The sequence below is a fragment of the Cnephaeus nilssonii genome (assembly GCF_951640355.1).
Source record: "Cnephaeus nilssonii genome assembly, chromosome: 6".
NCBI classification, from domain to species: domain Eukaryota; kingdom Metazoa; phylum Chordata; class Mammalia; order Chiroptera; family Vespertilionidae; genus Cnephaeus; species Cnephaeus nilssonii.
In genome coordinates, this window is record NC_137077.1 from 9,827,429 (window position 1) to 9,852,861 (window position 25,433).

The 25,433-nt window shown below is 50.6% G+C and overlaps 1 protein-coding gene across 1 annotated transcript in view; it reads left to right on the plus strand.

The window, feature by feature from the left end:
• Window positions 1-1,899: 1,899 nt before the first annotated feature.
• The window catches only part of SYN3 (synapsin III), a gene marked incomplete at its 5' end in the record, with an annotated part of 352,341 nt that continues 328,807 nt past the window's right edge, over window positions 1,900-25,433 (plus strand). The window contains 2 exons of the mRNA XM_079775841.1: window positions 1,900-2,210; window positions 21,767-21,824. Of these exons, the coding sequence (XP_079631967.1) occupies window positions 1,900-2,210; window positions 21,767-21,824 (369 nt within the window). The remainder of the gene's footprint in view (window positions 2,211-21,766; window positions 21,825-25,433) is intronic.

Here is a 25,433-nt window from a genome sequence, read left to right on the forward strand (position 1 = left end):
CCAATATATGGAAGTATGGTCTCATGGTATAATTTATTTTTCTCATTTGGGATGTTTTTATCTCAAGTAACAGTTTGCTTTTTGTAAGTTATTTTTTCTGCCACACTTCTGCTCATGAAGGAAATGAAAGGGCGAGCCAAAGACTGAGAGAAAATATTCACATTATAAATATCTGACAAAAGACTCATCCAGAATGTAGGAAAAATTCCTACAAATCCTATATAATAAAAGGCTAATATGCAAATTGTTTCCTCAACCGGGAATTCAACCAGGCGGTGGGGCCGGCTGGCCAACCGCCCACAGCTCCTCCCCCCAGCTGCCCCTGCCCCCAATAGCCGCCCTCCCCCATCAGGGTGGGGCTGGCCCACCCACCTCCCACGTCCCCTTCCCCTGGCTGGCTCGGCCTGATTGGCCCCGATTGGGGCAGGCCGGCTGGACCCCACCCGTGCATGAATTTGTGCACCAGGCCTCTAGTAAATAATAAAAGTATAAACAGCCCACCTGATTAAACTTGAACAGACTCTTCACAGAAGAAGATATATCAGTGGCCAGTAAACCCATACAAGTCACTTGGCCTCATTAGGTATCAGAGAAAATAAAGGAAAACCGCAGTGAGGTACTATTCTACACCCATTAGAATGGCTAAGATGACAAAGACTGATAACAACAAGTGCTGGTAAGGGTGTGGAGCAACTGGAACTCTCAAATGAAGTGTGCAAAATAGCACAATCGCTGGGGGAAATTTTTTTGACAGTTTTTATAAAGTTAAACATATGCCTATCCCATGACCCAACAAACTAATTTCTAGGTATGTATATTGACAAAGCAAAGTCTCTCTTCACCCAAAAAGACTTAAATAAAAATCCGTATAACAATTTTATTCACAACACCCCCAAATGGGAAACGTTTTAAATGTCCATCAACAAGAGAATGCAGTAATAACTGGGTTATCCATCCAGTGGGATGTTACTCAGTGATGAAGAACAGAATGTCTGTGGATACAGACAGCACAGCTGAGTCTCCAAACCATCATGTTGAGGGAAAGACGCCGTGTACAAAAAAAGTGGTACATTGATTACATTTATATGAAGTTCAAGAAGAGGTAAAATTAATCCATCAGAAGAGTGTTTGACTCTGAGGATGTGTCACCTGACCAGAAAGTGGCCCAGAGAACTTTCTGAGGGGATGTAATAAATTTTATACCAGTGGACACAAAGGGAAGGAATAACCATGTAATTGCATTACCCTAATATAACCACCGTTAACATTAATATTCCGATATATTTTGTTTCCAACGCTTTGTTATTTGAACTTTTATGTGGTTGTAGTCATTCTGTACCTATACTCTAGTATCGTGATCTTTTTATTTCAGACATGAGTTTTTTTTTGTTACCAAAAATCCTTTTTTAAGTACCCTTTTTAATAGCCACATAAGGTTTCACTGAGTAATTGTTCTGTGCTTTATTTACTCAGCCGTCCCGGGATTGAGCATTGAGATCCTTTCTAGGATTTCGCTGGTGCAAAGACTGCTGAGGGAAATACATTTGTGCAGGAGGCTTTCCCTGGAACTCAGATTCCTTTCTTGGGCTAGAATTCTAGAAAATGGAAATTGTAGGTTAAAAGGGTGTGCTCTAATTACATCTTTTCTAAAGGGTGTCCCACCTGACATTGCCCCAGCATCAGGCAGGAAGGGGCCACGTCTGTTTGCTCTTAGGGGCGGAGGTTGTTTCTGCTCACGTGTGTGTTGGCTTATTTCCACAGGTAATCCCTGACGCTGTCCCGTGAGGGATCCCTCTGCCCTTCTGGTCCAAGACCCCCTACTCCGTCTCCTGGCAGCCTGTGTCCCGGCCTCTCCTAGACCCACGTGGGGAGGAACCAGCCATCTCTCCATCTGCAGCCATGAACTTCCTCCGGCGACGCCTCTCGGACAGCAGCTTCGTGGCCAACCTGCCCAATGGCTACATGGCAGACCTGCACCGCCCGGACAGCTCCACCAGCTCGCCCTCGTCCCCGGCCATGGAGCGCAGGCACCCCCAGCCCCTGGCGGCCTCCTTCTCCTCGCCAGGGTCCAGCCTCTTCAGCTCCTTCTCCAGTGCCATGAAGCAGAGCTCGCAGGCCCCCGCGGGGCCGGTGGAGCCTCCGGCTCCCTCCACACCGGTTGTTCAAAGGCCCAGGGTCCTGTTGGTGATCGATGATGCCCACACAGACTGGTAAGCGGAACTGCAGTCCTGCCAGCTGTGGGCGAGAGAGGAGATGAGGCTTATCTCGCTCTGGTGGGGCTCGGTGAGGCTGGGTGGTGCAGAGACCGGCTGGAGGGAGGGAGACGAGCATGGGCCATGTGGTTACAAGGTGCCAGGTGTGAGGCACCTACAGGTCCTCAATCCTTTACCTGCAAATCCTAGAAGCTCTAGAAACTAAAACAGGTGTTGTAATCCATTTGACAGCCAGCCCTGAGCTGAAGGAACAGGAGACTATAATAGTCTCTTTATACCACTCGCTGCTTGGCCATATGATTGGCTGCAAGCATCTTCATGCGTTTCATATGGGGTGCAGCCCAGAGCCAACAGGAAGCATTATATATTATACACCCTCTTACCTTCCTAAAGACAGAAAACTTGGAAGATCTGAGATAGTTGCTTCACCTCTCTCAGCCTCAGGCATCCTCCACCCCATTAAATGAGGTTTCTATGAGATTAAAGGAAACCAGCCCAGGCCCACAGTCCTCACTAAAACCCCTGCGACCTGAGTGGCTGGGTTTGCAGCCCAGCTCTTACCTGCGCTGGTGGTCTGGCCTCTTAACACCGGAGGTGGGTAGAAGCGAAACTCCTTGCAGCCTCCTTTCATGGTGAGCTCTCGGAGCAGAGACCAGACAGGTGTGCCAATGTCATTGCAGGGGCTGTTCCATAGGTGGTTACTGAGCACCAGGTGAGTGCAAGACACGGCCTTCGGGGCTGAGGTGAGTGGGGAGCAGGCCCTTCTCACTGGAGCTGCAGGTGGAGACCAGGTGTCTCCTCCACATTTTGGGTACAGACAGGAGATAAGTACTACTAGTCCAGGACGTGAGCCCCCCTGTGGAGAGTGGCAGCTCCCTGTCCAGGGCAGTTCGGACAGGCCACCTGCGGATGGCCACGGGGCTGGAGAGGAAGTTGCATCCAGGTGTGTCCAAAGGAGGCCACATAGCAGGCACCCAGGAAATACGTATTAAATGAATGAATTAATGCGCCCATTCACTAAGTACCCCAGACGCTCTGTTATCCTAACAGGCAGGCTGCACCCACATTCATCCCTTGAGACGTTAGCTCAGGTTGGGAATGACTGAGTGGAAGATGGAGTTTACAGTACGTATTCAGTATAGTCACCATTGAAGCGTCTTGAGCAGGTTCAGTGTCAGTCTTCACTTTCCTGCCGAGAAACCACGTCATCTTAACCACAGCGGTCATGTGCGTGGCCCCTGTTCTGACCCGGTCTGTGTTGTCTTCCGTGCGGTGCTTGCCGAGGGCTCTTGTCACGAAGCCTGTCCATCTCTGCTGCGTGCTTATCTATGGAGAGCGCTGTCCTTCGGCTCTGAGCTCAGGGACGCTTTCTGCAGAGGTGTTGTCTCCGGGGCCTCTGGCCTGTGCAGTCTGTCGGCAGTGCACCCGGTGATTGCACGCCTGCATGGTCTCTGCTGTCCTCTGTTTCTCTTTAACCCAGTGTCTGGCCTTGGTTTCGAGTTGTCTGCTGGCTTAGTCAGGGTTTGCCGTGATTTGGTGATGGGTAGGTACTTAAACACCTATGTGTCAGGAAAGCCACTTCCTGGATGGAGGCTGAGCTGATAAATGGCAGCATGGTGCGGTGATTAAGAACACAGCCTTCAGAGCTGGGCTCTCCAGGTTCAAATCCAGTCTCTACTCTATTGTACCTCTATGACCTTTGCAAGTTACTACACCCAAGTGGGAGTGATAATAATACCTACCTTGTAGGGTTAATAAATGGAAGTAAGATTGAAATCTGAGTTAATACAAAAGTGCTGATAGACAGTAAATGCTATTTAAGAATATATTGCCCTAGCTGTGTGGCTCAGTGGATACAGCGTCGGCCTGCAGACTGAGGGGTCTTGGGTTCGATCTGGTCAAGGGCACATACCCGGGTTGTAGGGCTCCATTCCCAGTGTGGGGCATTCAGAAGGCAGATGATCAATGTGTCTCCCATTGGTATTTCTCTCTCTGTCTCTCCCCCGCCCTTCCACTCTCTCTAAAAAATCAATGGGAAAAAAATAAAAAATAAATCAATGGAAAAATATCCTTGGGTGAGGATTAACAAACAAACTAAAAATAAAAACAAACCCATAAAAGTGTCCGTTACTACTGCAGGCTATTGTAACCTTCGTGCAGCTTTAGCCGTCTTGGTCTCTGTCCTCCCCGTGCCCATAGGCGGTGTGATAGAGTGGAAGGGCACAGGGAATGAGGTTGCAATGCAATGAATGGCCTCGGTCTTCGCTCCCTGTAACCCACAGGGACGGCCAATGTGTGAATTTCAGGCTGTGCACACTGGCCGGGGGCACCAGTTTGGCTAAAGGAATTTCTCATGTTTTATTTCAGTCGTGTTCCTATGCCCGTGTTTCAATCAGGTCTGGAGAACAGCAGTCTTCTTCTTGCCCCGCGGTGGGAAGGAAAGGAGAAGTGAGGAGCTCAGACTCATCCATTGGCTGGAAGTTGGCTCTGCATCATTGAATGTTTGTGATAGGAACTCCCTGCCCGCGGGCACATCAGCTTCTCATTCAGAACTCCATTTTACACTCTGCAAACTTCCTCTCTTCATCTCAATACATTCCCAACTTTCTCCAAACGGATGCTGGAGGCTCAGAATCTCTGTCCTTCCCTGCAGATTCCTATCCCCACTCCCAAGAGTGGCCAGCAGGTGGCGGGCCAGCCCCACTGTCCAGGGCAGCTTTGGCCCAGCCTGGGCTGCCTTCCTTAGGCCCCTGCCCAACCTCCCCTTCATTGTGGGACCATCTCCTGAGAGGGAGAGTTGCTGAGGGGGAGGAGCCAGCTCCCACAGCCCCTTCCTTCCCCCTTTGAGATGATAAAGACAGGGAGACAATCCACCATCCACCCTCTGGACTGAGAGGGAACCCACCAGGAACAAGCTGCTTCCTTTTCTCCCTTCTCAGCCCCAGCGCCCCGTCTTTCCACCCAATCCGGGGGCCTTCCTGCTGGCAGGTATCTCTGCAGGTGAGGGAGTTGCAGGAACCGCCCACTTTTCCCCCCTGGCAGACTCCAGCTCCTAGACTCTGTGAACCAGCCTGGGCCCCAAGGCCACTCTGCTACCTGGCCAGTGACCTGGGGAAGGGGACTTTTCATCTTCTGAGTAGAGATAGAGGGTCCCAGAGCCAACTTTGCTGGGAAGCAGGACTCCTGGCTCAGCACTTCAAGATCCCACTTCTTTGGGGGACTGTCCTTGGAGGGAAGCCTGGCTAGGGCACGGGTGTTGGGGAGCTTTGGACCCCCAGGCCTAGCTCAGGAGTAGGTGTGAACTAGAGTTGGTGATGTCCTCTGGGATGAGCGAAGGTCGGTCCATCTTGAGAACCACAAGAGGAAGGAGGAATAAAGAACAGGGGTTTCGAGCTCAGTGTTCTTTAGCCCTGCTGTCTCTCCGCTTCTTCTCTTGCCTGCGTGTCTCCAGCAGCTTCACTGGCCTCAGGCCTGCGGCCTTGCCCTCAGTGTGCTCCCATGCCCCCGTGCATCCCCTGTAGAACCCTTTGGTGGTGCATCATTGCCCTCAAGTTCAAATTCAGAGTCCTAGGCATGTCTGCCCTCCCTCTAGTTCCGCACCTCCGCTTCCCGCCTTGCTGCCTATTCCAGAGGAACAGCAAACAACTTGTATTCTCAAACATGCCCCCTTTTGCCTCCGCATATTCTGTTTCCTGCCGCCTGAAATACCCTTCTCTATCTGGTTCACTCGGCCAACTTCCTTTCTTCCTTCAAAGCCTGGTCAGGTGTCACCTCTTCCGTGAAGTCTTCCCTGATGCACCCCACCCTGCCATTGGTGCTCACAGCCACCTCTCTGTATATCTTAACACATACCTCATTGTGCCGTGGCTGCCCACATCACATTGTGTTATAATTGGCTGTTCAGTGAGTGTCTCTTCTGCAATAATAGGCCAGTGTCTTATTCTCTTTTATATGCCTGGTGCTCAGCACACAGGGAGTATCCCATTAGCAGCTGTCATCACCCCACCCCAGCCTAAGGGGTAACTTTAAATGGGCATCATGGGACCTGAGACTACCTTAGGAGTCAACAGTACAGCCCACACAGGTGCGGGGTCTCTGTGTTTACTCACCTGTGTATAAACTCTTGGCTCCTGATGTTTCAGTATGCTAGAGTAACTGTAAGGCAGGTATTTGAAATTGTTTAAAAAAAGAGGCAACATTTTTTACTATTGCCCACAGAATGTATCAAAACTCTAGCTTTGATTTTCAAAATCAAAACGTTGATCATGACAAAAAAAAAAGGAAAAAAAGATTGCTCATTACCAGAGCCTGGATGGGGTTGATGAGGGGTATTGGGGTGAGGGGGGCATAGAAGCAGTTAAACCTGCACTCCCAGCCCCTCCCTCCAGGGCCTCTGGAACTCTCCCCTCCTCTGCCTCACCTGTGGCCTTGTTCCTAGAATGTCTGCCATTCCGTTCCAGCAGTGATGTATTGTTACCGTCCCTTTTATTCTCCCTCTTCCCTATGATTTCTTTTTTTTTTTTTTTCCTGTTTTATTGGTTGGGGAGGAAATGAAGATCTTTTTTTTTTTTTTTTTGTCTGTTTGTTTGAAACACCCCTAAACTACCATCCTTCCAGACTACAAACAGGCTACCTGTCCTACTAAATCATGCTAATGATACCCATTAAAGTGCCTTGTGCATTTCCAGGTTCACTCAGAATTATCACATGTACTGTCATTTGTGTCTCTCCCCTCCCCCCACCCCCTGCCCTTCCTCCCTCACCCCGCCCCCCCCCCCCCCCCACACACACACCCTAGATGCTGTCTTGTATCATCAGGAAATGTCTGTTGATTGAATGAGTGATTTTGGAGGTGATGAGTTATTGGTATGAGTAAGGGGTGACCTTGGTGGCAATCTTACACCCCCCTTTTCTCTCTCATCTCCTACTCAATCCAAGAGAAAGTCACAGTGGGCCCGGTGAGGGTATTTACACCACAGAAATTGGCAAGTGCTATACACCAGGGCTTCCAGCTCTCCCCAGAGAGCCGGGTGTTAAGCATTTGCCAGCACACCACTGCTCAGCACTCCCGGTGGTGGGTGAGGAGTGCGTCTTACAGGTGAGGAAGGAGAGCATAGAGAGATCACACACCTGCTCCAGGAACCTGAGCAGGAGGAGAGTGGCGAGTCTGGGACTTATACGGGACTAACGTATTTTTTTAAGTTTATCTTTATTGTTGAAAGTATTACAGATGTCCTCTTTCCCCCCATTGACCCCTTCTAGCCTGCACCTGCCCCCCAACTCTGGCCTTCACCACACTATTGGCTGTGTCTATGGGTTATGCATATATGCATATAAATTCTTTTTTTCAACAATAAATTGATACACTTTATTTATTATTTTTAAACATATTTTTATTGATTTCAAAGAGGAAGGGAGAGGGAGAGAGAGAAACATCAATGATGAGAGAGAATCATTGATTGGCTGCCTTCTGCATACCCCCTATTGGGGATCAAGCCTGCAACCCAGGCATGTGCCCTTGCCCGGAATCGAACCTGGGACCCTCCAGCTCACAGGCTGATGCTCTATCCACTGAGCCAAATTGACTAGGGCTGCATATAAATTCTTTGGTTAATCTCTTCCCTCCCACCCACCCACCCCCACCATCACTCTCAGATTCCTCCGTCTGTTCCACGCTTCTGTGTCTCAGGATCTATTTTGTTCATCAGTTTATTTTGTTCATTAGATTCCACAGATGAGTGAGATCATGTGATACTTGTCTGTCTCTGACTGGCTTATTTCGCTCAGCGTGATCCTCTCCAGGGCCTCCTTGCTGTGGGACTAACTTCTTTAAAGGCATTGCGGACGGCGCCACGCCTCCTGCTGACCGCTGCGCAGGGCTTTGGTGCTGGGCCCGAGGTCGATGCTGAAAGTCTGGGTTGAGAAGTGAGTGACCGCACAGGTGAATAAACATGCGGGGTTGTGTCGTCACCGCTGTCCTGGGACAGGCGTCTGTGCCTTTCCGTGGCCAGCATCGTGCTAGGGGGTCTTCATCGATTCTCCCATCGAACCCTCCCAACAACTTCATGGAGTACGATGACTGTTCCCATTTTATAAACAAGGAAAACTGAGGCTCTGAGCCCAAAAACGAAACAGATGCCAGGGGCATCTGGGATCCTGCTCTGACCGTCCTGGACTGCCCTGTTCTCCTGTCATTCTTCCCGCTCGCCTGAGCACAGGCGCTGTGCTGTGCGGAGAACGCCAGCCCACTGAGCCCCACACGCGTGCCCGCACCTGCAGCACCCGGCATCTGAGGTCGGCGGGAGGGGAATCCATGTGATAGCCCGGCGGCCAAGCACAGGACTCTGGTGACCTTCCCCTCAGAGGAAAGTGCTCACCTGGAGCCAGGCGGCCCCGCCCTGCTGGAGCCCTTGGGTGCCGGGGACAAGGGGGGTCCCTGTAGCCATCCTGTAGCTCAGGTATGGAAACTGGCACTTTGTGGAAATCCCCCTGGGATTGCTTCCTCTTTGTAAATCACCAAGGGAGCTTCGACAGGCTCTCTGTTCCTTTCCCTGTGCTTTGGTGGTAAAGGAGAGACCCTCCTAACACACGTCAGACGTGTCCCCCAAGAGGGTTCAAACGGGAACGGGGATAAAATGCAGAAAATCAGAGCTCGCAGGTGGCAGGTGGGGGTTGAAGTCCCAGCCCTGCCACTCACCTGCTCTGTGGTTTCGGCCAAGCCACTTCACCTTCCTGCGCCTCAGTTTCCTCATCTGTAAAGTGGGAATCAGAATACCGCTGCCTTTGCCTTAGCACTGAGCTCACGGGGTGCTATGACAGTGGTTGGCAAACTCGTTAGTCAACAGAGCCAAATATCAACATTTCAACGATTGAAATTTCTTTTGAGAGCCATATTTTTTAATCTTAAACTTCTTCTAACGCCACTTCTTCAAAATAGACTCGCCCAGGCCGTGGTATTTTGTGGAAGAGCCACACTCAAGGGGCCAAAGAGACGCATGTGGCTCGCGAGCCGCAGTTTGCCGACCACTGTGCCGTGAGGCTCCGGTGAGAGCACTTTGCTCCTCTCCATCATGGGTGTTTTCGGTGTGTTCAGTGTGACGCGGTCTTGTGCCTCCGTTGTGTAACCTCTGTCCTGGGAGCCTAGCACAGTGCCTGACACAGGGCCACATGGGATAGTGAGATGACTTGGTTAATGAATGAGTGGATGCTCTTGCTAAACGCTGTTATCATGATGGGAGAATTCAGGATTGAGAATGCCCTGGGGGTTGGGGGGAGTCTTTCCCTGAAAACACTCAGTACCCTAGAATTTGGGAACCTTACCTGCTGTGTCCCCCAATACTGCCCCTGGGGTCCCCCTCCTTCTCATCCAGCTGATGACCCAAAGGCCCCAGCCTTCACCTCGGGGGCCTGAGGATGCGGGGCGTCTGGGCTGCCTCGAAGCCTCGCAGTGCGTCTAACTGGCCACATGGGGACCAGGACATTCCGCTCCTCACTGTGCCACCTGCGGAGGGTTTGAGCTCACAGCCGGCTTCACCAGACGTGGCTTGGGGGGGAGAGTTGCCGTATTTAGCAAATTAAAATATAGAATGCCTAACTAATACTTAGATAGACGATGAATTAGTATAAATATATCCCACACAATATTTGGTGCAGACTCTACAACATTATTTGTTTTTATCTGGGATTCAGATTACAGGCTGTCCTGTGTTTTATCTGACCACTCTGTTTATGGGACAGGCCCAGTGAGAGCCTGGCCTTTGGGCTTCCTTTTGTTCTGTTTGGGGAGCCAGACCAGACCCCCCCCATGACCCCATTTTCAGAGAGCAGCTTTCCCTGCCTGCGACGAGGCCTGAGGACTGTCAGTCCCCAGCAGAGAGGGAGCAAAGCAGCGTGGCCAGTCCCGGGCAGGCCGCCTGGCTCTCCATCCTCCCCTCGCCCTCCGTGACCTTGGGCACGCCTGACCTCTGACCCTCACATTCCTCAGCGGTAAGGCCGGACCGTGCCATTTCTATTGTGACGTGTTATCGACAAGATTAGAAATGATGGCCTGGGTGGGGCTGGTTCAGGGCTTAGCCTGTCGGAACAGGCGACGAAATGGTAACCGTTATTAACAAGTAATTGCAGTTACTAATTGCGGGTGAACATAGCGGCGCTGGGAGCCAGGCGGAAGGAAGCCACTTGGCATGCGTCTGGGTTCAGCGGGGTGTGCTGGAGGGCCGGCTTCCAGAACCCTGGGGGAGGGGATCTGGTCTCTGAAAATGAGAAGACGAGGGTGGACTCGGTCCCCTCCTCCCAGAGTTAGCTGGGGGGCTCAGAGCTGAGGCACACACCTCCGTGTTGAAGGCAGTTGGCCCTGGGGAGCAGAATCCTTATGTCTCCCCCACCCCTCCCCTACCCTCAGACTCTCCTTGGACAAGGGCAGGCCCTGCCGGTTTCCTGTAGGCTCGTGCAGGGGCGGATGGGAGAGGGAGCTAGGGCAGGCCTAAGGTCACCTTCCTCGTGGCTTCCTTCGCTGCCTCCCACAAGCCGGGCAGCGCCACCTGCAGTGACACTGGACTTCTGGACTCCCCCCTTCCCCCTGGCACCCCGGCCCCTCCCCCCCGAAGGCCTGGCCCTGGTGCCTGGTGCCTGGGGGAGGGGAGGGCCCTGGCATTCCCCAGCAGCCTGCCCAGTCGCCTGGAGACGGGCTCCCCTTTCCCAGGCCCGGCCCCTTGTATGGGGCAGACAATGTGCGCACACAGTGAGGGCCTTGTGCGGCACCCGAGCCCCAGCCCTTTGCCTTGAGGAATGTTTCAAGTGCTGACCTCTCTCCGTGAGGTCTTTGAGCGCCCAATCCGGAGGCCTGGTGCCCCTGCCGCTTCCTACCCCAGCTCACGGGGGAGAGCGGGGGAGGGGGGAACAGCCGAGGGCTGTCTCTCCCGCCCTGGTAGAGTCTTAGCCTCTGAAGCGGTGGCTGGAAAATCTGGGGGAAATGTCCTCGGGCAGAAGACGGGGATGTGGGGAGAGGAAATCCGATGGATGCTGTTTCTCCCTAATCTCCCCTTCTCTGCGGGTGCAGTGCCACCTCCCGCCCTGCAGCCACTCTCCTCTCGGCCTCAGTTTCCTCACACGTCACACAGTGTCGCTGGACCGAGATCTCGGTCCCCAGGAGACTGTTTCCATCAGAATGACATTCAGATTCCCAGGCGCCTTCTGTATGGGGCAGGGCTCTTTACGTGGAAAAGAAATAGCCTTTGGCTGACTCGGGCAACATGGGGGCGTATTGGAAATACGTGGGAGGCTCACAGAATCCAAAGAAACAGTGAAGACCCTCGTCTCGGAGAGGTCAGGACCCCGGGCTCTGCCAGGACCTAGGATGCAGGGACTTGTGGGCAGTCTCTGGAGAAGTCAGCTCTGGGCTCCTTCCGGCCTGCTGCCTCTTGGCTCAAAAAAATCCAATTCCAGGGGACGAAGTGTGTCCTGAGGACAGTTGCACCAAGACCGTGCGAGGGAGAGGCGTGGTCCCATCCACGCAGAAGCATCTAGGGGGGTGCTGCTACCAGAAGTCAGAGTGGATGAGACGTCCCCCTAGAACTACTCAGTCAGAACATCTGGATTGGAGCTCAGGAAACCGTATTGTTTTTTAAATAACATAGAGCCAGGCTGAGAAACAGCCCAGGTAGAGGACTTGTTTCCTGTGGCTCCCTATCGGTAGAACCGGGACCAGTGGGGCCAGCGAAGAGGGAGACGTACTTCAGCGCAATGTACAGAATGGGAAAGCCAGCCAGAGATCACGTGGGCGGCCTGGTGAGGGGGTGGGCCGCCTGGTGGGATGAGCTCCCCGTCACATGCAGGTGTCCAAGCGCAGCTGGGCTGGCCATTTAGGAGGGATAATGCAGAAGAGGCTCCGACTATAGAGGGTCAGCCTACAAGCCCTTAAAGGATTCTGGGGCCTGGAGCTTTTTTTTTTTTTAATTCTTTATTGTTGAAGTATTACATATGTCCCTCCTTTCCCCTCCCGCCCCCCCATTGACTCCCTCCAGCCTTCCCCAGGCTTTCAGCACCCTATTGTCTGTGGCCATGGGTTATGCATCTATGCATACAAGGTCTTTGGTTGATGACCTCTCACCCACCCACCCTCCCTGGCCTTCCCTCTGAGATTCCACGCTCTGCTCCATGCTTCCGTGTCTCTGGACCCACTCCGTTCATCATTTTATTTTGTTCCTTAGATTCCACATATGAGTGCGATCATGTGATACTTGTCTTTCCCTGACGGACTTATTTCACTGAGCAGGACACTCGCGGGGCCTGGAGCTTTTCGTTGTGTCCTCCCTGACTCTGTCTCAGTCGCTTTCCCTGCTCTTGCCTTGATGTGTCTGTGAGGAGTTCAGCAGTTTAACTTGTGAGTCTTCCCTCATCCTCCAAAACGTGGTTTTCTCACCCAGGCGCTCTGAATGGAGGAGTCCCGCAGCTGCCATGGGCTTTTTAAAAATATATATTTTTATTCATTCAGAGAGGAAAGGAGATGGGGAGAGAGATAGAAACATCAATGATGAGAAAGAATCATAGATCAGCGGCCTCCTGTGTGCCCCCTACTGGGGATCGAGCCTGCAACCCGGGCATGTGCCCTGACCGGGAATTGAACCCTGACCTCCTGGTTCAATAGGTCGACGCTGTCAACGCTCAACCACTGAGCCACATCGGCCAGGCGCCATGGGCTTTCCTAGTAATAGCTGTGCCTGTTCCTACAGACTTCACCCCGCCCGGTGACAGCCCTGCCCTGGGGGATGCAGGGCGCCTGGCAGGTGCCAGCCTCTTTACAGAACGTCTCTTCTCCGGGGCCTGTGGACGCCTGCCTGGGACGTGCTTCCTGGGCAGGAGGGAGGCTGGCTGTGACGGCGGGAGAGGGGGTGGGGCTACGTGTCCATTTTCCTCACCTCCCACCCTGGGTTTGCAGGAAGGGCAGGGGTGTGTGTTCCCTGAAGATTTGCGCTGAGCTAATTGCCATCTTCAGAAGGGAATTAGTTAAATTAGAGGTTGCTTGCGCAGCTGCTCACAGGATATAAGCCAGGCGGTGAGTGAAGGGACAGGTGGTAGGAAAAGGGATAGGCGTAGAGAAATGCTTCCCCACTGTAAGGAAACAACAGCACCAGCTCTGTGAAAAGTGGATCTGCCGCTCAGCTTCAGCTCCAACGAGATGACAAAGAGCAGTGGGGACCGTGCTGGGCGTGAGAACCGATGGTCCTTCGAAGGCAGCAGCTGGGGCCCACTCAGCGATGTCTACCATGCGAGATAAGGGCCTGATGCTGCCGTGATTGGTTTTCAAAGGAAGCCAGGGATCTGGAATTTGTATTCTATTTTAAAATGGGAAATATACAATTCAAGTCCAATAACACAGGACTGTGGACTCCATGAGGTTTGCCAGTTGGCAACTTCTGATAAATAGGACAGGAGTCAGGGCAGATATGCAGTCTAGCTCCTCTCCTGTCTCCTGTTAGACTAAGTACCAGGAGGGCAGGGAGGCTGTTTTGTTCAGTGCAATTCCTAGGGACTAGCATAGAGCTGAGCACATAATAGACCATGGATGGATGGATGGATGGATGGATGGATGGATGGATGGATGGATAGATAAGTGGATGGATGCATGGATGAGTGGATGGATGGATAAGTGGATAGATGGATGGATGGAAAAATGGGTGGATGGATGGAAAAATGGGTGGATGGATGGATGGGTGAGTGAGGGATGGATGGATGGATGGATGGATGGATAAGTGGATGGATGGATGGATGGATGGATGGATAAATGGATGAGGGGAGGGAAGGAGAGAGGGAGAAGAAATAAATTCGCTCAGTCTTCCTCTGTGCATTCAATATTCTCATGGTCCCCATCTTCTCATCTTCCGTATACCATCTGTATCCCTTTTTTAGAATGCTTGTGTATTAGTCACTTGCATCTGGGTATGTATTACCTTTGAGTGCATTATCTTTCCCATGGGAACTTCCCCTGGTTGGGTTCTTACTAGATGTTCATTAAATGTTTGCTGAGGGAACAGCTTAACCTTCTAAATGTTAACCCTTTTGGCGGAATGCAAGTTGTGGACTCTGAGATATCTGTGGGAATGAGGGTGACACAGTGTTGTGTCTTTGGAGAGGAGAGGGGTAGGGACTTGGAGATGACGTTCTAGCCCATCTCTGTAGTCGCAGGGAGTGGATGGCTGATTACTTTGTTTACCCTAAAGGCCTGTGCCAGGGAGCAGCCAGGGCAGGGTTCCATCACACTGGACATGAAGCAGGAGTTCCATTCAGAGCAAGAAAGATATTGCCCCCTTCCTCCTCTTGGAGTGAGAAAATGACCCATCACTTGAACTCAGCCCTCGACGGACAGAAGGGGAAGAGATGACATTAAACACCTGCCATGTGTCAGGGAGGTCATTCACGGGGGACTTATAGCAGACATATTCATGTTCTCACGTGTACAAGGGAAACTGAGACTCGGGAGGGTTGACGTTTGTGTCAGGCAGGGCTAGGAAATAAACAGAGCTGGACAGGACCTGGGTCTATCTCTGAGGCTGGTGGTGCCCAACCCCCCTCTTTACCTAGAGAAGTGAGGTTCCACCCTAGCAGCCCACAGGTGATCAGCACACCTGCTAGCAGGTTTTCATTTAATTCTGCATCCTCATTTAATTCTCATGACAACCCTATGGGTAGATTCTCTTATCCCCATTCTACAGATGAGGAAGTAGAGGCTTGTCCAAAATCATACAGCCAGTGCCAGAGCTACCAACTCAAATCTAGACCTCCCACTCCATGCCTATTGCTCATTTTTCCTATACATTGAGGGACATGCCCCAGGAAGATTCATCGCCCGCTCTGGGTGCCCACAGCATCTACCTAACTCATTTCTCCTCTGTTCTCACACATACACACACATTCAGACCCTCTCGCATTCATCTACAAGGCCCGCGGCCCTGGCAAAGAGTAGTACCAAACATTGGATGGATTGATGAATGAACTGGGCCTCAGACTGGGTTGGGATCTTTGGGCTAATGCCCTGTGTGGTTATCATCCATTTATATGTCTCTTCCTCTGGTTATGCTATCTTTACCCTGGTTTCCTTAGAGCCTGCAGGCTCTGGCATATAGCAGATGGTCAATAAAAGTGCAAGTGCCTTCCCTGACCAACGTAATTCAAGAGCCCGCCTGCTCCTCACATGTATCCTCTATCGCTTCATGCATTTTATTCATAGTCCTCATCATTTCTTTTTCACCTGTTTAGTTTTATGACTTTTCTAAGAGCGTGTTAGCTCCATAAGAGCAGAAACTCTTATCAGCCTTTCCCTTCATGCCTAGCAGGGTGCCCAGTCCCTATGGGCCTCAGTCAATAGTGATACAATGAGGAAGTGAATAGATGATGTGAATTGTGACCCGGCATAGCCACAAAAGTCTCCTTCCCTATTGTTGTCAGCAGCCAATGAGGGGATGTCTGTCACATCCTGTGGCTTGGGGCCCTAATAGGTCTCGGTTTCTTACCTCCACAGATGCCTGCACAGGTGCGAGGGGCCTGTTACCCTCAGAGGGTCTCTCCCTTTCCAAACCCACTGGAGCCCCCAAACTAAAAGGAGAGGCTGCCCATCATTGGAGGGTCCTCTGGCAGGGGGAAGGGGCCAGGAGGTTAGCTGTTCTGGGAGTAAATAATGGCGCTGGATTTGGATCTCTGAATTTGGACGAATATTCATTCAACCACCAAACTGCCACGTGACTCTCCCTGTCCTGCTAATTGGGAAAGACCTGTGTGTGTCCACCTCAGCGGTCTCCTGCGTGGTCCCTCATCCGTCATCCGCCTCCCCCGCCTTCTGTCCAGGCCACTGACGTGTTGCACTAGAAACATGAAAATCTAATGGAACCGATTCCTGCCTCCCTGTTCCCCCCACCCCTCCCCCAACCAGGGCACAGTGGGAAGATGGCTGTGCCTGAGACAGACCAACCCTGACCCCGCCTCCCTGGGGAGGGCATTGCCAAGGCCTAGCCTCCGTGACTCTACATCCAGGCGGAGTTGTTGGGAGGGTGCTGCTTGGACGCAGGTGGATCCTGTTTGTGCTAATTCTCCTCATCCTCCCGCCCCTGCTGCAGCCGTGAAAGCCTCGGTACCCGCTCCTCATAAATCTTTCTCACACACCACATCCCGCCTCCCCGAATCGGGGTTTCCCACCCCAGGCAGCGCCGCTTTTATAATATTCTCCTTCCTGGTGCCTCTGATGTGGCTGTAAACTAGGAGACCACCCACAGAGATGGAAGCTTGGTGGAGTCAGAGCTGCCCCCTCCTCCTCCCCAAGGCCAAGGGCTTGACTGATTGGCCAGGAGGATCAGGGAGCTCATTATGAGAATAAACATTAGTAGGGCATCAGGAAGAGGTCTGAGTGAGGGAGACAGAGCCCTCGGCACACTGGGGCTGTCCATTTTACCTGAGGTCAAACAGCCGGGCAATTCTGGAGGCAGCCACCCCAGCCCCCACGGCATCTAGAATTCCAGACCATCCCTCCCCGTCCCTCTGCCAGACAGAGCTGTTCAGGCAGCTCCAGCCTGAATGAGCCCCCCGGCAAGGAGGCAGCAGTCTGTGTGGCCCGTCAGGAGACAGACTTCTGACTCGCGGCCAGGCAGGGGGATGGACCGCCTGACCCTCCGCTGCAGCCTGCCTCTGTCTGCCAGGCCCTGCGGTGAACATCCCGGAGATGGGCAAGACAAGCGCTCCTCCCGGGAAGGTGAGGGCTTGGAAGGCCAGAGCGACCTGGGTGGTACTGGTAGGGAACAAAGTGCTCTGGGGTCCAGGTTAGAATCAAGGCAAAGGCTGCCAGCTGCCTGTCACTGCACAATCTGACCCCACATCCTAGTTAGTGTGGATTTGTACTGTATTACACCAGTGTACCAGTAGATGGCAGTAACGTGTCTCCAGGACTGGATGCCCTGTGGCCTATCCCTGGAAGACATGAGACGCGATGCATTTACCCAGTCAGCAAACATTTGTTAAACACGTGCCCTGGGCCCGGGCCCTTTGTGCCGGATGCTGAGATTCGGTGAGCACTGAGCACTGCGGGTTCCCAGGCTCTCACAGACTAGGTGTATGGGGACAGGGGACAGACAAGCAATGGGTAGTTACGACACAGGGAGATCCCTACTGTAATGGTTAAGGACAGCACACTGTGGGAGCCTAGAAGGGTGACACCTAAACCAGCCTCGTTAGGGGGGTGCTTTCAAGGAAAACTTGCTGGAGTGAGAAAGAGGCAGCATGCAGAGAAGAGCAGGAGGCCATCCTGAGCAGAGGGAACACACGTGCGGAGGCTCAGAGGACGTGTTGGAGGAATTGCAGAAAGTCGAGTGTCCGTGTGGTGGGCGGAAAAGTGGAGGAGAAACAGGCCATAGGTCAGCAGGGTCCAGTTCATGGAGGACCCACAGGGTCTGGACTGAATCCCTCAAATCAAGGTCTGGATCTCCAAGATCTTTTAAAGCATGAGGGGCAATTCACTGTTGCCACTTAGAGGTTTTGTGGGACTGAGCAGGGACTTCTCCGTATGGAACTTTGGGGGACTGCTCCCTGCCCGACACCTCTCAGGGGTGACATTAGGGTCAAATCGGAGGAGGGATGTGAAAGGCTTGAGGCTTTAGTTATCGATGCCACTTATCTATTATCATTATCATCATCCATCTCTTATTGCATCGATGGGACAGATCAGAGTGAGAAGCATACTGATTCTGTCTTGTAACCTCCGTGAGGATAAGGCTGCGTTTCATTTATTTGTGGGTCCCTGCCACATGACACCCACAGGCACAGGGTAAACACTCAGTAGTTCTCTGTTGTTGGTGGTTTTGTGTGTTTTTTAAATCTGTTTTTATTGATTTTTAGAGAGAGAGGAAGGGAGAGGGATAGAGAGATAGAAACATTGATGAGAACATCAATCGGCTGCCTTCTGCATGCCCCCCCCCCCCCCCCCGTGGGGATCACGCCCGCAACCCGGGCATGTGCCCTGACTGGGAATCAAACCAGTGGCCTCCTGGTTCCTGGGTCTACACTCTACCGCTGAGCCATACCAGCTGGACTCTGTTGTTTTTGTTGATTCTGTTTTGGGCCCTGGGCTGTAGACTTCGGAGCTTACTATGTGCAGGAGCTGTTCTAAGTGCTTTGTAAGTCTTGTCTTGTTTAATCCTCACAGCAAGCCTGTGTAATAGCTACTGTGATTATCCCCACGTCCCAGAAGTGGAAGCTGGCGCACATGAAGGTTGAAGAGTAACCCAAGGTCACGGAGCAAGGGAATGATTGAGCTGGGATTGCTGCCAGGTGGTCCAGCCTGGAGCCTGGGACACTCTATCTTACTACAGAAAAGACCAAGTGACTTTGTCACCACAACCTTGACTGGTAGATGGAATCACCACTTGACAAACAAGGAAACGAGGACCTAGTTGGGTTAAGTCCGTGGTGAGTGAATAGCAGAGCTGAGCTTTTGCTGAAGCCTGTATGATTCCAAATCCGTGCTCTCTTCAGTATTCCAGTGATTGCCTTCATTGGTAACCACCCCCAGGTCCCAGGCTCGCCCAATCCTCCTACCCAATCTAGAGGGACCCTTGATCTAAGTCCTGCCGTGGCCCTTACCCGCTATACCCCTCCTGACGGCAAAGGAGGGCCCTGCCAATGGCTCCCTCAGGGCCGTGCAGTCTAGAGTTTCTTACCTAAAGGGACCAGGCCCAATTCCAGGGCCTGGGTAGGCTGCACTTCTCTGATCCATCCTCCCAAGGCATGGCCAAGGGACAACTGTGGATGGGGGTGTGGGTGAGGGGACAAAGCTTGGCCTTGTGGCCTGGGCAGCCCACAAGCCCGCACAAGCAGCCCCAGCGTCTGCAGCACAGAATTCTGAGAAGTTTCAATTCTGACTCTTCCAGGAAATGATGCAACTGTGTTTGTTATGGAAGGAAGACCAGATCGACGTGTTTTATTTAAATGTTTGCTAGCTTTATATATCAATTTTATATACTTAATGGAGGTCTCATAGTCCTCCATTTGTTCTTTTGCCCCGGGCCCCACAAAACATCAGAGATGGGCTTATCCCAGTGCCTGGAGTTTGCCGACACTGTCTTTAAGAATTCGTGATAAAATCCACAAATTAGGGAAAAGTTTCCCTTTGCATGAGGCTGGCTTTACACACATTTTGTATAAGACCATCCTGGGAGAAAGAAAAACAAAATCTTGCTCCTTTTCCCACTAAACTCCTGCCTCGGTGACATCAGAGCCTGTGAACATTGTAAGGAAAAGTGAGGTGAATAGCAGCGCTGTCCATTAGAGACACGGGCCGTGTTGGAAAGCGATGAACTCCACAGCATCGGCGAAGTGTAGGTGGACTTTGGAAGCAGACAGACTGAAGTTTGGTAAGAAGAATGATGTCTATGTCGAAAGCATTCTTTTCCTCCGCAAATGAAAGGACGAGAAGAATAGATGGCAGCATTGATGTTCCAGGAAAAAGAATGGAAGAAGAAACTAAGAAGATTCTTGAATGTAATCATTGCAAATTATTGATTAGAGCTCAATCTCGTGGCCATACCTAGAATGGGGAGTTGGGATATACATTTTGTGTGTGTGTGTGTGTGTGTGTGTGTGTGTGCCAATCTATAAACTCTCTCACTGTGTAAAAGAAGAAAATGGGTTGGGATCAAAGAGCTATCTATGCCCCAGAAAAGATTTATGGAAATGCTTAATTAACATGGTGAGATTGCAGCAAGTGACTAAGAACTATTCATTTCATCAACAATTAAAAAGGGGAAATGGGCCCTAGCCAGTTGGCTCAGTGGATAGAGCATCAGTCCACGAACTGAAGGGTTCCAGGTTTAATTTCAGTCAAGGACATGTACCTCACCCTAGCTGGGTTGGCTCAGTGGATGGAGCATCGGCCTGCGGACTGAAGGGTCCCAGGCTCAATTCTGGTCAAGGGCACATGCCTGGGTTGCGGGCTTGATCCCCAGTGTTTGGCCTGCAGGAGGCAGCCAATCAAAGATTCTCTCTCATCATTGATGTGTCTATCTCTCTCTCCCTCTCCCTTCCTCTTTGAAATCAATAAAAAAATATATATTTTTAAAAAGGATATGTACCTTGGTTGCAGGCTTGATCCCTGGCCCTGATCGGGGCATGTGAGGGAGGCAACCAGTGGATGTATCTCTCTCATATCGATGTTTTTCTTTCTCTCTCCCTCTCTTCCACTCTCTCTAAAAATCAATGGAAAAATATCCTCAGGTGAGGATTAACAACAACAACAAAAAGAGCAAATGAAAACTTCTGTTACTTTTGCTTTGTGGGAAGACCCAGGAGCACCCCAACATTCACTGCTATTTTTCAGGGTCAAGAAAAAACATAGGTGTGGAATTTGAAGGCCAGCACGCAAGCTATGTAGGCACAGTATTTCATCTTTTTGGGTTTCAGTGTCCTTGTCTATAGGAAATAATAAACCCCTACCTCGCGGTGGTGGTTATAAGCGTTCAATGAGAAAGACGACAGGTTACAGCCTGTCGCAGAGAAAACAAGTGTTGTTTTTTTAAAATCTATCTCTTCATTTATTTACTCATTCAACAAATAGTAATGGAGCTCCTGCTGTGTGTGAAGCAGTCTGGTAGGTGATGGGAATGAAATGACGAATAAGGTAGCTTGTTCCTGACCTTGAAGGACTGCCTTATCGTGCAGAGGGGCACAGGTATTAAACATGGTTACTAATAATACTTGTATTATGTGTTATGAAAGAAAAGTAGAGGATGACAAGGGAATCCATATGAGAAGAGAGGTGAAGGAGGCCAAGACTAGGGTATTTTTAGAGAAAAGTGGGCAAGTGGGTGGATTGAGAGATAATTGGAATATAGAATCAGTGGGTATAGGGAGAGAGAAAGAGGTAAGAAGAATGATGTCTGTGTTTCTGCCTTAAGTAATGAGTAGATGGGATGCTGTTTACTGGTAATGGAAGATAGATGCAGAGGTGTGGAGGGAATATGATGGAAGGATGGATGGATGGATGGATGGATGGATGGATGGATGATGGGCCTATGGATGATGGATGGATGGATAGATGGAGGGATGGACAAAGGAGCAGATAAGGTCCACTTCACTAGACACATGGACAAATTGAGAAATAAGTAAATGGAGAGATCAATTTAATAAGTCCTTTCTGAACTACATATGGTATAACTCAATAAAATAATTCTGCACTATTTGTTTATGTAGGATTCTTTATCTCATTTGATCCTTAAAATAACCCTTAAAAGTATAGCATACAGGTACTCATTTCTTCCTGTTAGGATAAAACAGAGACTCAGGAAGGTCAAGTACCTTGGCAGAACGAGAACCTGAGTCTCTAGCTCTCCCATCAGTACTCTTCCCTGCCTCTCGCATAATACGCATAAATACTGAGGAAATCAGTGGTCATGTCAGAGCACGTTGGCAGAGAATGTGCTTGGATACCCACCTCTGAGGGTAATAAGGCCTTTGGGAGAAGGGAGAAAGGGTGAAGCAGTCTGCATCCTTACTCAGAAATGCCTTCCTTTCCTTCACAGGGCCAAGTATTTCCAAGGAAAGAAGGTGAACGGAGAGATTGAGATCCGAGTGGAGCAGGTAGGTTGGAGTGGAGTCCTTATCACTGTCACGCTGACCTTTTCTACAGCTGGAGCCATTCCCAGGAGCAACCGTAGACCCCAAGCTTATGTGGCTATAATGAACCAAGGTTACCAGAAAAATCCTGGCTTATACCTGGGGGTCTCATTAAATTCCAGCATTATTTAGTCCAGTGGTTTTCAACCTTCTTGTTTTAGCAGGAGAACCTTCCCGATTCTAAGGATATCTTAAGTAGGAGCCCATTCTACAAAATAGAGACAAGTAGAGCTTCTCTGATAGAAATAGGTGTGGGGAGCCCGAAGGCCCATCTGCTCCATTATCCCACTTCCCCACACCCCTGCCCTGGTCTCTGATGCATGGAACTGCTTGGGCTGGGAGCACTATTTTTTTGAATCCTGGCTCCCTCATTTTCTGGGTATTGGGCACGTGATTTAATGTCTTTGTACCATTTTTTTTTTTTTTGTATCATTGTTGGGATAAATTACTTAAAGCTTTAAAGGAGATTGGAATCCTGAATACTGGCTCTTAGAATTAGCAAGAATATCAACACTCAGTTCCCTCATTTCGTGGGCATAGAAACACAGACTTGCTCAAGGCTACATAGGGAGTCAGTGGCCAACTTAGGACTCGAACCTAATTGCGCTCGGCTTTAGCATGTCAGAGCATGGGCTCTGGGGCCAGATTCTAGGTTCAAATCCCAACTAACTGTGGCCTGAGCTGTCTGCATCTCAGTGTCTTCGTGTGTACAATTGGGTGATGATAGCATCAACTTATAGGGTGGCTGTGAGGATCAAATGAGTTAGTCCATGAAAAGTACTTAGAACAGTGCCTGGCACATCCCAACACTTAGTAAATGTCACCCTTTTGTCATCATCATCATCATCACCAAAGGCAAACAGTTAATAATATAGGAAAGGTCCCTGCTATGGTATCAACTCAGAAAAGTGCAATAAATAGAAGAGAGGGGTGTGACTTTTCCAATACTCCGAGTTTGATGTGCTGGAGGGACAGAAAGCCTTTCTGAGCATCTCATTTGAGTTGGCTTAGTATTAAAACTCCGACAACTTGAATTTCAATTTGATCCTGTGGCTTTCAAGTCAGTCCAGTGTCCACTGGTTTTCCTCCCATGGCAAAGAGCAGGTTATTTTCGTTCACTTAACAAATATTTGTCAAACGTCAACGATGCTACTAGCTAACGTGGGGAGCGAGGCTATAGAAGCAGAGGTTCTGTCCCAAAAAAGCTTGTGGTCTAGAAAAGGAGGCAAGGTAAGTCTTCCCAGAGCCTCCACACAGGTGGGACCCTGGAAAGAGAGGTCCAAACTTAGCACTGTGGGCAGCAGAGGCCACACGAGCTAAGGGAGTCAGGAGTGGCTTCGAGGAGAGGGTGCTATTTGCAATGGGTCTTGAAGGATGGATATGCTGTCAACAAGTGCTGGCAACGTGAGGAGTGTCTGAGATAGAAGCGATGTGTGCAAAGTTAAGAAGACCAGAGTGCAGGGTGTGCAATGGTGGGGAATCCAGTTTGGTTGACTCCAAAGCAGGACGCATGATGTTCTCCAACCCCAACCTACTCATCATCCCATTTCCTCTCTCAGTGAACAGGGCCAGGTCTACCTTCTACCTTGGCCAGAAATCTATGGTCTCTGGATCCCTCCCTCTCCTTCTGCTGTACGCCCATTCAATGACCAGATCCTGTTGACTCTGCAGCCCCCCTCTCTCTAGTCTGTTCCCTTCTCTCCATCCCCACTGCCCAGATTCTTGGCTGAACCATCATCTGCTCTTATTCAATCTTCCTGTTCAGCGGCCTCCTAACTCCCATCTTTTCACCCACTTCCAACTTATATTTTGTACTAAAGCCAGAGGGATCTTTCTTAAAAAGCAAGTTAGATTCTTAGAAGTGTTAACATTAAAATCCCTTCTTCAGAGACTCCTCTAAGCCCTCACACCCTGATCTCCATCAGGTAACTTGGTTGTTCCCAGCATTTCCTTTCTGGCCCTTATCTGAGTGTCGAACCACGTATGTAGATGTGGGATGACTTGCATGAGGGTAGGGACCCTGGCTGTTTGGATCTCATTCTCAAGTAGCACAGGGCCTGGCACATACTAGGACTGAAGCAGATATTCGCTGGCTGAATCACTTCTAGGTTCCACAGATTCCAGGCTGTCAGTTTCCAACAGAGATAAATCACTGCTCCTTAATCTCCCTTCAAAAATCAGAGTTTTCCATCAACCATCTGTTAACTGCTCGGTTGCCAGCTTCGATAGCCTTGTCTGATCCCATTTGTGAAAACCTCAGAGGCACGTTTTAATTTTATTCTTATGTCAGTGCCTCCCCTGGCCAAGCTTATGGGAATGAAACCAAAGAGCAGGAGCATCCGAGGGAATTGCCCTAAGAATACCTCCCCTTGGGGCTCTGGGGACCCTCAGCCAGTGTAAGAGGGCTACCATCCCACTGGAAAACATTGGCTAACTTAGAGTCTGCCTCATTTCCAGCCATCCCCCTCCATGGAAGCCAGAAGGCAAATTAGCCAGGAGACCATTTAGCAGGTCATTTGGACATTTTTCCATGGAAAACATGCCGTCCTCAACCCCATCTTAGTCTCAATTGTCTGTCATTTCCCCATCTGGATCAATGGGTGGGTCACATCAGCATCCCCCAGGAATCTCACATGCATCCTCTAGCGCTTGGGAGAAGACTTAGGATGGAAGCCACTGTTTAGTCTGAGCTGGCCTCCCCCCATTTTGGAAGTCTGTCTCCCAACTAAGGGCCAAATTAACCAGATAATTGCACCGTCTGAGCTTTGCTGGACAGAGTGAATGAGTTAGTTGTGGTTGGCCTAGAGGGAGCCTCCGCCCCTTCTCTCCACCCTTTCCCCCCAGTTCAGAAACTGCTTGCCTCAGCGCTTGCAGAGCCAGAAGTGAAGACACCCCAAGGAGGCCCGTGGGGGGGGGAACTGCATCGTGTTGCATTCCATTACCCAGAATGCCCTGCTGGCTCTGCAGGGCCTCACAGCAGTGTCTTAGCAGGGCCTTAGAGCTTCTGGCCAGGGCACTTGGCATGCCAAGCTCTCCTCTGTTTATATTTGAGGCAAAGGGTCTTTGTCTCCACAGGTATACGTCACCCCTCAGTGGGACTAGTGATGGGGTTGATGAATGGATTAATATCAAGTGGACTCACAGTTCTGCGAGACGAGCAGACTAGGGCTCATGAGACAGGCCTTGGGCTTCATTCTTCTCTAATAGAAAAGGCTGAAATTACATGGTCAGTCTTCCCTCAGTGTTAGTAGAGGTACCAAAGCATAAGGAACGACAGTGCCTTCTTCCAGCCGATGGAGAGAAAGGCAAGAGAAGATGATTTGCTCACGAATGCCAGTGGCTCCCCTGAGTCCTGTCCTTGTGTGATACCAGGGTTGGATGGGGTTAGATAGATGTGTGTGGGTCCCAGGGAAGGCTGTTGGTTGGAGTTCTGTTCATCTTTTGTCCTCAAACTACATATTTCCTCAACTTAAGTGTCTTCTGGAAGGAAAGGTGGGATTTTCTCCTGAAAATTGTTTTAACACTCAAGACCATCATGTTTTTTTTTTCTCATACCCACTTGCCTTCCATCCA